This window comes from Delphinapterus leucas, chromosome 9 (genome assembly GCF_059928025.1).
Source record: "Delphinapterus leucas isolate spDelLeu-1000000601 "Yukka" chromosome 9, BTC_Dleu_Yukka2, whole genome shotgun sequence".
NCBI classification, from domain to species: Eukaryota; Metazoa; Chordata; class Mammalia; order Artiodactyla; family Monodontidae; genus Delphinapterus; species Delphinapterus leucas.
This window is the reverse complement of record NC_143137.1, coordinates 32,036,749-32,049,825: the sequence shown is the minus strand read 5'-3', so window position 1 is coordinate 32,049,825 and position 13,077 is coordinate 32,036,749. Positions and strand designations below refer to the sequence as shown.

The 13,077-nt window shown below is 39.4% G+C and overlaps 1 protein-coding gene across 9 annotated transcripts in view; it reads left to right on the top strand.

The window, feature by feature from the left end:
* CFTR (CF transmembrane conductance regulator) overlaps window positions 1-13,077 on the top strand; it is a 201,631-nt gene that overhangs the window by 173,759 nt on the left and 14,795 nt on the right. For all 9 annotated transcript variants that reach the window (XM_089917478.1, XM_089917477.1, XM_089917472.1 and 6 more), the window contains one exon: window positions 6,411-6,500. In XM_089917478.1, coding sequence (XP_089773604.1) covers window positions 6,411-6,500 — 90 coding nt within the window. The remainder of the gene's footprint in view (window positions 1-6,410; window positions 6,501-13,077) is intronic.

Here is a 13,077-nt window from a genome sequence, read left to right as displayed (position 1 = left end):
TTCTTCACTGAATAACATCCAGATTCTTCCATTTGTGGCTTAGGTCCCTGATAATCTGGTCCCAACCCAACCTGTCCAGTCAGATCCACCACTCCTCATACCTGGGCACCTTTAAGTTTCAGTCAAGCTGGACTTACTGTGCCGTGAGATATACCTCACTTTTCTCGCTCATTTCCTCTGTCCACGCACTTCCTCTGTCTGAGATGATCTTCCTTCACTGGAGTCACTTTGGCATCTCAGATGTTAAACTCTGCCAGATGGCCTCTTCTGACTCCCTCCCTTTCCCTGTTAACCCTGACTCTAACCCCAGCTCTCCACTCCCACATCCCAATCCCAGATGGGATCTAGAACTTTGTTTACAAATCTCTCCTGGTACTTCTCTATGTCTTATATTGGAATTATCTGTGTATTTATTTAATTTCCACTCAGTATTATAAACACTTTGTAGACATACTAGTTAAGGAAGCAAGACGTAAAGACAAAATCATCAACAAAGAAATCTAGCAAGAAGAATAGAGTAGCAATGCTAAATTCAACATAGATTTTTTTTTCCCTTACTGATTTTTCTATCTCTTATATAGCACATACAGTAGGTTACATGGTAGGAATTCAAGATGTATATTTTTCTGCTGAGTCACTAAATGCTTGCTCTCTTTTACAAGAGGCTGTGGTTCTACCAGTGTCTGGGTTTTCTTGCTGTATAACCTTATGCAATTTATTTAATTTCTCTGAGCCTCAATTTCCTTGTCTGTAAAATGTGTATAATGGTAGTAACTACTTCATTGGGGTTTTATGAGGATTAAATGAGTAAAGGAATAAATAACTCGAAGTACTTAAACTGCTCCCTGGCATGTAGAAATTACAACACACTGTGTTATGCTGGTTGTTACTATTTTTTAGAGTTCCTTAAGGGTAGAGGAGCATGTCTCTTTCATCTTTGTATTGACCAATGAGTATTGACAGTCTCACAAAGAAGATGATGATGGAGGTGGGCCTTAAAGGGTCGTAAAATGTGTAGGTTTTAGAAAGGTTGGGGGCAGGGAGCTGTGGAGAGGATATTCTAGGATCCTAGACATGGATATTGTAAACAGCTACAGAGGTGGAACTAGAAAGAGCTGTGGGGGCAAAATGGGCAGAGGAGGCCGCCTGTTAGGGAGCGTTAGGAGAAAGAGGGAAAGACTTCACTAGTACTAAAGTGGTCGAAGAGTGGGTTGAGTCTTCTTGAGCTGGAAGGAGGGTAGGAAAAGAGCAGCCAAAGGGTATGCTGCGGCTGGCTGTGTGTGGACAGAGGACTTCAGCAGGCAGGATGGGAAGCAGGGAGATGGGCTCAGAAACTCTCTAGCTGTGATGTGGTGAGAGCCTGGACTAAAGTGAAGAGGACAGTGGGCATTGGGCGTGGAGTGCCGAATTCAAGGGAGAAACGAAAAATAACTAGTATGGACATTAGTGCAACACAATTGTACTATTTCTGAGCCTAACCATTTGAAATTTGTGATAATTTGGCCAGGTCTGAAAATCATTTTTTTAATGCTATTTCTGATAAAGTGTGTATTAAAACGTAGTGTAAAAGGTCGTGAAACATTAAATGACTTTACAGAAACAAAAATCTGAACACATTACATGCAGTCAATTTACCTACAAATAAATGATATGTACATCAAAATTTTAAGGTTATTCTCAAGTTGTTATCAAGCTTAAACATTTTTGACTCATAAAATTCACCTTGTTTTTCTTTCTAGATGTTCCTAAAAGCAAAGCAGCATTTATTTTTAGACATTCTGTAATCCAACCTTAGGATCTCGATTTGTTCATATTGGATGAATTTTTATTGTACAAATTCAATGTATAATAAAGTTTTGCAAACATTGCCAAAAGGCAAGATCACAGACACTTTGTTGCTTATAAACATTTGGCCCACATTTTAATAAAACTATACATTGTATATGTATGTATATACATATTGTGTATATATATATATATTGTTTTCTCCCACCCTTCTGAGCCAAAACAAAGCAACACTATATACTTAAGGATAAGGAGTCATTCCTCCCACTTATTTAATTTATACTACACTCAATAACCGCAGAAGACAAATGCTTTTTTGTTTTTCATCTGACCTCCAAGTCTAAAGCATAATGCCTGTTGCTGTGATGCGTGGCCAGCCCTGAATGCCCCACACAGGCTCAGCCATCGCCACTGACCTGAGCGGTTGAGGAGTCAGCTTCAGGGAAGAGATGAGTCAGGTGGCGAACAATGGTGCTCTCTTTGTTCTTCCTTGAGCCCCAAGAATTGTTTTTGTAGCATACATACGTGATGACATTACATAAATATCAAATATTTGCACATCCTAATTTTCCCACCGGTGAACAGTTTCTTGAAAGAGAGGTAGAAGATCATTGTGATATATAATTTCCAGCGTATTTTTTTCTGCACAATCAGACTGTGCCTCCTTGGCCAAACCATATAATTTCTTAGGACCCTGGCTGTTTCATCTGTACACCAGGAAAAGGACATAGGTGACCTCCAAGGACCTCTCAGCTTTAGAGATGAGTTTGTAGAAACACTGTTTCCAATAGTATAGAAAACAATGGGACACCCACTGGCACCCCTCAAAGCAAATGAGTGCCAGGTACTATTTGTCAGACAAGAATGGAATGTTTGATTAATTGTATGAAACTGAATTTTAACTGAACCAGTTCGTTCACTTAATTTTTCTTTAAAGTTAAAGTATTATTTTAATGCTAGACAATAAACTGTAAACAAAAGACCTATAGAATTTCTGAATGGTACCAAATCCACTGAATCTAAAATTTTTGGATGTCTAGTTTCAACAAAAACTTTCTTCCAGTGTAATTTTTAGTATGTATCTATTTTAAATAAAATTAATATATAGTATATTGCCATACATTTATTACGTATAAATTATCAGGCTACTGTGAAAAAAGTTAGGCACACCATTTCTCAAGCAATTACAAACATCAAAGTCTTAATGGGCTGTTAGTACTATTCATTTAAGCACTCTGGGTTGTGGTAGCTATTCTTTCAAAAGGAAGAAAAATAGTATGTGCTGAACTGTGACTATGATGTTTCATAGTTTTACTTCTTATGTTCACATCAGCCCATTTATTTACTCAGGCAGTGTTTACTGAGCATATACTATGCAAAGCCTGTGTGCTAATGACAGGGTACACAGCAAAGTTATGGTCTAGGAGAGGAGATCGACATTAAAAACAAAATGCTCATAAATGCATATGTAATTTTAATATTCACTATAAGCCATATCCTACTGGACGACGTTATTCGGTGTTAAGAATCAAGAGAGATTCTCTGAGGAAGTGACATTGAACTTGAGACCTGAAGGATGTAGTTGGCCATAGGAAGAAGGTAGGGGATGAGATTCCCAGGCCGGGAGGATAGAATGTGTGAAGTGAACTGAGGAAGTAAAAGAAACCCAGGTGGCTGGAGGCTGGAGTGAAAAAGGGAGTGGAGTAGCCAGGGGCACTAAATGAGACAGACGAAGTGCAAGAGGCTGCATCATGCAGCGTCTGTAGGCCATCTGAAGGGTTTTACATTTTACTCTGAATGTAATGGAAGGCCACTGACAGTTTTTTAAAAGGTTAATGACATGATGCAACTTACACTTGTGGTGATTACTTTGGTTGCTAAATGAGAGTGGACTGGGAAGGAGGCAAGAGTGAAAGGAAGGAAACCAATTAGGAGGTTCTTACAGTGTTCAGAGAAAGATACTGGTGGCTTGAACTATGTGGTGGCCATAGAGATAGAGAAACAAGTGGATTTGAGATATATTGGGGAAAACAATCCACAGGACTGATGATTGGTTCCATTTGGGAGGATCAGGAAGAAAGATAAGTCATGGATGACTCCAAAGTTTGTGGATTGATAAAAAAAGGTGCCATCTATCAAAATGGGAAAGCCCAAAGTTAGAGAAGATTTGAGAAGAAAGGTAGCATCTCCCCATTTTACAATAACACTAAGGCTCAAAGAGATTGGGTTCCTGTTCATAGGTATACCTACCAGGCCAGAGCTGCATTGCCACAGCATCTTAGCAAGGCACCTTGCCTTTATAACTTCTGTGTCTGCTTTGATGTTATGACACCTTTGGCCTCTACACAGTCCTCCAGAATAATGGCCTTTTCCATTTGGCCAAAGTAAAATTTCCTATTGTGCTCTTCCATTGGATGTGTTAAGTCTCTTTGAAAGTTACAAGGACACTGTAACCCATATAAAAGCCTTCAAGTCAGGTCCTGAATAGGAACAGGAAGCTAAAATCTCCACTCCCAGTGCAGGAACTGAGCCTGTGACCAGGGGGATGGATAGCAGTGCTTGGATTATGACTATGCTGCTGAGCACTGATGGGCTCTTTATGGACCCAATGGGCTGCACCTGCTCAACCTTTAATCTTTCTTGAGCTCCAGATAGGAATAAAAACTGGTCTTCCCAGGACTTGAGGCATTTTGCTATGGTTATGAGGAGCACAGGTTTGGAGACAAACACTATTAGGTTTGAATTCCAGCTCTATAACTACTAGCTAAGTAACCCTGGGCAAGTCACTTAACTTCTCCCAGCTGTGATTTCTTCATGTACAATAAGATCTATTTCATTAGGCTGATATGAAGATAAAAAGATATAACACATGTAAAGAGCCTTACCAGGCACATGGTAAGCCTGCCATAGACCGGAGCTCTGTGTTCTGGCCTCTGAGTTCCCGGTGGAGATAACTTCAGTGAAGTAATACATTGGCTTATACTTGGTAAACCCTCACAGTTGTTATTTCCTATGTTTCTCAATAATGCTAGAAGCTTTTATGTAAAGAAACATAATATTAAAAGAAAACATGTGAAAAACAGTAAATGGCAAAATTCCATTGGCAAGCCTTTGAACTTTAGATACCAAATAAACCTAATTGCTTCAATAATACATTGACTGGCGTTCTCAGAGCCACTTCTTATTTAATTCTCTTTAGTTTATCAGAATCTCCTGATAGCACACTTTGTCTGCTCTCTTTAACTTATTTGGACATTACTTTCATTTACTTGGAAGCTTGGAGGAGGATGTACAAATATATCCATCATCTCTTATGAGTGATATATTTGTCTCTTATATTCACTTCTGTAAAGCAGTGGAAGCATCTCTTAGGAACGTGATTTGATGCAGATTAAGAAATACCAGCATAAGTCTTGTTGCCTTCTCCAGAGGGTTCCTGTGATATGTGACCACAACTTTGTTCTTTAAGCCATAAATTATGCCCCGGGGACTGAGGTTTCTAATGTGACTGTCCTTGAACTTGGCTGCCATGGTGAGGATACTCTCCTTCTGCCTGAGAGGCACAGACACCATTCATCTGGGGCTGACTTACCTTGTGCAGTTCCTCACAGACCAGTTGGGCACTGAGCATTCTCTCTTAGCCTAAGGCAATTAGTGAAAACTAAAGCTTCAAAGAATTTAGTTCTCAATTCTCCTGACTGGATGTTATTAACCAAAGGCAAAAGAAAAATGGTAAAGAAAAAAATTTTCTGAATGTTACATCAAAAGTATTTTTCAGTTCACCCATGTGTACAGAGAGAGAGAGACCTAAATATTATCTTTATTGTTACATCAGCATTTCCCAGTGAGACAGTGATTTTCTTTAAAAAAATTTTTTTATTCATATAGGCAGACCTAAGTAGACAGTGATGGAGCAAGTAGGGGGGATAGTTGTGCAATGCTCCTTACAGGAAATTTGATTGTCATTTTGCTACCTCAGCAGGATCCAGCTCATCTGCCTCCCTTCCCTTCTGTGTCATACATTCAGTTAAACAAATATTTGATTCTCATTCTTTCACTGATTTCTAAGTCGTGACACTTTCCTGTGTCTGTCTAGTTGTATAAGTAGAAGTGTGCCTTGGTTTATAGACCATATGAACATATGTGTTTGAGTGTCTGTAAATTCATAGAGTTTCAGAATCCCTGAGGAAGCTAGGATCATAAAAGAAATCCAAGGAAAATACATGAACAAAATAGGAATTTCTTCTAACAAGTTAATTATAACTCATAAACTTATAATTTTTAACTTTAATTTTATATTTGTTCATAGTAAGGAATATTACTAGGAATAAAAAAAATTTAATTTCCCACAACTTATAGTGATCTCAATTTCTTTATTCTAAGGACATTGTGATTAGATAAGTGTTAACAAGGGGCTTCAAATGTAGCTGTAATCTTTTATTTCTTAAAAAAGATGCAAAGCAAATATGATAAAAATTTAAGAAAACTGGACGGTAGGTACATGGATGTTTGTTGTGCTATTTTTTTAAATATTTTTTTCTGTTTGGAATATTTCACAATAAAATGAGGGAAATATACAAAGTTTTTTAGGTTATTCATGCTTTCCTCTTTTTTTATTGATATAGAAAGTATTCATCTTTTATGGAACATTTAGAAAAAACCTGGATCCTTATGGGCAGTGGAGTGATCAAGAAATATGGAGAGTTGCTGATGAGGTAAGGATGCTCACTGAAGTAATTCTGAAAAAGGTTGCTCATACACACGAGTGGTTATCACAGCTGAGATAATTTTATACACTTTTGTGCATGTATGTGCATGTGTGTGTGGATAACTTTAAAATGGAAAACTCTAATATACCTCAAGCACCAAGTTTTTTGGATGAGACCTAGCCCTTTCCTCAGTAGTAAGTCTCCAACTATCAGGCCCCAGAGATAGTATACTTTGGCCTTCTTCCCAAATGCGCATCACTGAGACATGAACTAGGAGAGACCCAGACACCTACAGCACACCAGGATTATTCCCGATACAGAGGAGCATCTGTCCACACCATCTCATCTACTCCCTGTCCAGGTTCTGAAACTTTCCCAGCATAAGAAGGAGGCTTTGGTTTGACATGATATACTTCTCTGGGAAGCATAGGTTTAGCACAAAAGGTTAATGATCATCCTAGAACACCTGAAGATGGCTACAATCTTCTCTGGAAGTCACCAGAAATCAACCACCTTCAGAGGCTTTGGCTGTGAGCACCTCCAGCCAAAATACCACATGACGTAGATGTGGCAGACTCTATTCCTTGAGGTCATTAGGACACCATAGGAAATACATGGATTAAAATGGAATCTAAATTCCTAAATAATACCCTGTATTTACCCACCAGGTGGTTAAGGAATTTAGGGCTGGGGGAGAGCTAGAGTGGGATTCTTGGTTCCCTTAACAGACACCCTAGCTGTTAACTGATAATCCTTGAAATACAGGCGTTATATTTAAGAAAAGGAGAACATAAATTGTTCCAGTTTACTAAACTTGAGGTTTATGTGCAAAGCTCTGGATGGTGGCAGACTATAATTATGGGACCTAAGAACATTGAGATGCAAAGGTCTTCTCAGAGAACAGCTTTATTCCACTGTCTCTGACATATTTGGTCCTTGTTGTAAAGCCCAATTCGGTTTATCCCAAATGTTCTTTCCTTGGCTTCCTCCCTTCAGAGTAGATCTTGACAGAAGCTTTGAAATGCCTGTGAGTGTTAAACACTTACCCATTGAGTGTCTAACCTTAACATGCCCCTAATAAAATGCACTTAGATTAACCGTCTTCATTATCAAAGTTTCCTTATTACCGAACAAACAGGGGTTTTAAAGAAAACATTAACTAAATTGCAAGTGACACATTTTAAGGTCTTTGATGTGACTTCAGAGAATGAACTATAGGAACACAGTGTGGTGGGAGAGAAACTTTGAAAGGAAGACATTAGACTTTATAAAATCTGCAAGTATTGCCAAGTCACAATAAAGTTTACAGGAAATCAGGATCATAAAAATAATCTAAAATTTTAGAAGACATGGTTAAGATTTTAAATGCCAATATGTGCAGAAATTTTACCTGTTTAGATTTTTATTTGATCAACTCATACTTAGGTATATCTTTTTTTTTTTTAATTAATTAATTATTTATTTTTGGCTGTGTTGGGTCTTCGTTTCTGTGCGAGGGCTTTCTCTAGTTGCGGCAAGTGGGGACCACTCTTCATCGCGGTGCACGGGCCTCTCACTATCGCGGCCTCTCCCGTTGTGGAGCATAGGCTCCGGACGCGCAGGCTCAGCGGCCATGGTTCACGGGCCTAGTTGCTCTGCGGCATGTGGGATCTTCCCAGACCAGGGCTCGAACCCGTGTCCCTTGCATTGGCAGGCAGATTCTCAACCACTGCGCCACCAGGGAAGCCCCCTAGGTATATCTTTTTACTGATCCTTTTAAAAATAATTTGCTGTTCAAAAACAGAGATGGGCTGCTGTCCTTACAGTTATGCCATGTGTTTGAGTAGCAGTGATAAATTTTTGTTGAGGAGGCCTGAGAATGGAGCACAGACAAAAAAGCAACATCCCAGAGAAGCAGAAAAGGCATTGATTTACAAGTTTTGGGGTCTGGACTTTAGTCCTATATGATTGATCATATACTTTGCCCAAACAGGACCATTTGGGGAGGGGTCAGTTTCTCACCTGGACAGGATAATGGGACAAAAGGTGTAAACCAGGATTGGCCAGGGCAAACTGGGATTGAATTTCATTTCATCTAGTCCTCTCTGTGACCTTGGTATGACTTGTTTCTCTAGAGGGAAATGAATTGAGTAACAGCAGAGAGCCAAACACTTGAATCTTATCCCAATTCTTTGTAATTCCCGTTTCCCTGAAACGGAAATCAAAAGTGTGCACGATGACAATGTCAGGCCAAGAAACACTCTATTCCTGCCTTGGATTGGGCCCTGCACTCCAGTGTGAAACCTTATCTTTGCAGATCTGGGCTGAATTGTGTGAAGCCATGAGGACCATGATTAGTTACAAGCTCTAAGACTTGGAAACAAAACTGGCCAAAGCAGCTTCCTTACCCTTTGTGCCCTAGGCCCGTACCTTCATCTTGGCACTGTATGCCTTATAATTCTATGGATGAATTTAAAGCAAGTCCAAGGGAGGGAAAGAGTTTCTAAGACCCAGAACTACAGAGATCTAATTTTCCCCTTCACAAACAACTCAGGACCAGATAGCTTCTCCACAGGAGCACTGACTTTACCAGCTGTGTAGACCAAAGAGAATCTCAAAGGAGGCTGAATCTTAAGGAAACAAAAAGATGACCCTAACATTGTGGTCTAATAAATTGGTAGCATTGCTGTACATTTTCAGGCGAATATGTATAATGGGCCCAGCCTAATGCCTGGCACATAATAGGTACTAAGTAAATGTTAGCTATTATAATCATGTTTTCATGAGGTCTTTACCTGGCCGTCTCTTAAATGTTGTTGCTTGCCAGAATCCTAATTGTTTTCTTACTTTACTTACTCTTCCTGGGAAATATCATGCATCCTCTTAGCTCTAACCAATACTTCTGTGCTGATGACTCCCAAATCCGCCTGTCCCCAGAGCTCGCTACCTGACATCTCAGCATGGACAGGCATCTTATGTCCATAAGTGAGTCTCTTAGCTGCCCCACCCACACAAGTGTCCTGCGTTTCCAATTCCAGTGGATGGCATCACCAGCTTCTCGTTGCCCAAAGCCAAGACCTGGGTCTCATCCTTGACTCCCAGTTTCTCCACCTGTCTTCACATATCAAGCCCTGTCAAGACTGTCTCCTGCAAAAATCTAGGATATACTCACTTTTCTCCATCCCCATCTCACACCACTACTAATTCTCATGTGGATTTTAGAAACAGGCTCCTGTCCGGTGTCTCTCTTACTGGCTCCCTACAGTTCATTCTGTTCTTTGCAGCCTTGCACCTGAGCACTTGTTTCTCCCCTTCTAAGGCTCCTTATTGCCTGTTGGACAAAGTCCACACTGCTCAAGGTGGCTTGTAACGTCCTTCATGACTTCATCTTTGCCTGCCTCTCTAAACTCCCTCCCCAAGTGCCTCTGCTTGCCAGGATCCAGCTACACTGAATTCCTTTGTTTCCTCTAAGGTACCATGTGCTGTCTGTTCTCCAGAGGTTTTTTCACACGCTCTGTGCCTGGGGCACCCCCAGCCCTTCACTGCCTGATCCCCCTCACCATTCAGGCCTCTCCTTACACATCACTTCTTCCCAGAAACCTGCTCTGATGCTCCAGGTGTGAGAGAGGAGCCCCTCCTACGTGTATCCTGTACCTCCACCCCTTTCACAGCTTTCTTCACACGGGAGAGAGATTTACCTCTTAACTTGTCCATGTCCACCACCGGCTTGTAAGTTCCTTGAGGGCAGAGATATTCACTGTGGTATTTCCTTGCTTAGAATAGTGTTGGGCATGTGGATGGTGTTCAATAAACATTGATTGGATGAAGGAATGAATGAATGATCTGATTCATTTATTTAAATGAATAAATAAATGGTTCATGTGTAATGTATCATGCAGGTAGCCTTGTGATTGACACACAACGGGTATCACCATTAGCAATGAGGACACTGAGCCCTGAGACATCGGAGGGACTTAGCTGAGCTGGGTGGTGGGCGCAGAAACAGCTGTCTCCCTTGATTTCTGGTTCACAGGCTCTTTCGCCACAGTGAGCTTTCCCAGGGGCGTCCATAATCTCAGGCTCCTTCACCACAGTCTGTGTTACCCTGTGTCATCCAAGCAGCACATCTGTTGGTTCTAGAATGGTTTAGAATGCTTTTAGAAGGAAGACTTTTTGGTAATTGTTTGCTTTTTGGATTACTTAGAAAATAGTTTCCTTCCTTCCACATCGATAGTCAGGTAAGCTATTTTAGAGGGCAAACAAACTAAGAGAAATAGTAGCCTTTTAAGGTGAAAATTTGCCCTGGAAAACCTGCAGAATAGCAAAAGGAGTGTCTAAAGGAGTTGACAGAGTCTATTTTTATAACTGCCCAGTCCAACCACAGTTCACTTTTCTGATTTTTTTTTTCATGTTTCCTTATCACAAGAGCAAACTCTTGCTCTATAATAACATTCCAGAGGGCAGCAATAGCAAAAGTCGACACTTTGAAGAAAATACCTGGTCCCTTACAGACTGTAATACATTTTTTAAGTTTCATATGTCACAAAATAAAATTTCTTCTTTGTAAATAGTAGTTTGGAAATACATATGATTTATTAGCTCAACCGCATAAATCTGGCAAATTCTTTCTTCCCAAAATTCTTTATATCCACAAACTTTTGATGCTTTGATTGATTTGTAATGCTAAGTTGGAACGAAAATACTTAGAAATGTTTAGATCCCAGTAATTAAAATTCACCTTAGTTTGGACAGAGCAATTCTAAAGTTTGTATTTTTTTTTAATCTGTTGAAAAGTGGTTTGTGACAATAGTGTAAATAATATTATATTGGGAATATATATGTATATGTGTGTATATATACATATGTACATATGTATACATACATATATGTGTGTATATATACATATGTACATATACATATGTATATATACATATACATGTATATATTTATTTTTAAAGAATTCTGCTGTTAAAGATCACTAAATTAGATGATCTCTGTAGCAAGTTCCCTTTAAGTCTTTCCCCCCCCCCATAGCTCTTTTCTCTTTTAACAGTAATTTCCCACTTATTATTTTTCTCCCTGATTGAGCCATGAGTTCCTTCAAGGCAGAGCCTTGTGTTATTCATCTTTGAATTCCCAGGTCTGCCATAGTGCCTAGAACTTAATAAACTCTCATTAAGAGTCTATTAAGGAATACATGACTGAGCACCCAAACAATCACGAGGTTAATTTAAGCCATTCTTATCAGCACATGGAGTTGGTAACAAGAACTTTATATCTTTTAAAACCCAATTACTAGTCTATCTTGCTTCCCATTTCCTCTCCAAAGCCTATCACAATGTCTGGCAGAAAATAGGTAATTAATACATTTGTTAAATATTCACTGACTTCAAATTAGTAAACTTTTACTAACTTATGTTGACCTTTCTCTAGTGAATATGATTTTAAAAGATTTTTACTATGCTTGATAGTAAAACAGTTGAGATAGGAATGTGGCAAAATGCACCCTAGATTGGCCTGTGTCTCTGTCACTCATTTTATACAGTTTTCTTCTCTAAATATTGACAGTGCTATATATTTAGGTACTCATTTACTTGTGTTAAGAAATAGTTTCATTTGGGTAAGAACCACACACTTTGCTCAGCTCTCTATCACAAGAAAGTGCAAAGTATAACACACTAAAGTAGCTTTCCCCCTATGGCCTTAGGAAACTAGAGTATGATTGTTGTGCATCTAAAGGGAGACTACATGCTGCAACGTTGTTACCAAAGTCTCAACCTTGTTACTAAGCATGATGTAAATTACTAGTATTGTGACACTTTCTGCTAACTTGCTTTCCAAGGTAACTTGTAAAGGGAAAGTCTTACAAGTCATACTGTCATACCAGGGAAACGTTTCAGTGGCCAGGCCCATGTCTTGGGATTTCCCAGGCTCTAACAATACTAATAGTTAGGGTTGATTAGGTGCTTACCACAAGCTACACTCTGTGGCAAGCTCTTTCCACAAATTATCCCATTTAGTCCCCATTACAAGCCTTTGAAGTCTATCCTAGTATTTTCTCCATTTTTTTCCAGTGAGCTAAGTGAGACTTCCAGTAACACATCTGACAGCGTCAGCCAACGAGTGGTGGAGTGCAGACTTAAAGCCACTTCTGGGTGACTTCATAGCTCCAGTCTTTCATCAGTACTTTTCTTGGTGCTTAATTTGACTTAAGAAAAATGCTCAAGTATTTCTGATTGATCTGAAAGGAAATACTGACCTATCAGTGTTAAAGAACTTCTTATTTGATAATTTGTTTTTAAGGAGTTTTATAGAGTCTTAAAGATGAGAAAATGGAGGCACACCGACAGGTGAAGTGACTGGTTTTAGATCACACTCCATATTGGGGGAGCTAAAACCAGCACTCATTCATTTACCATTTGCCATTCTTCCTTAAATCGGATTTATTTGTCATTCATCAAAACTGTGTTTGTTTTGTTTGGCCAGCATTCCAGGGGCTCAGTACACATTTGTTGAACAAATGAATGGATGTGTTGAGGCTGACAATGTGTCTGACATTGGTACTGAGCTAAAGAGCTCATGTCTTTACCCTCAGGAAGCCAAA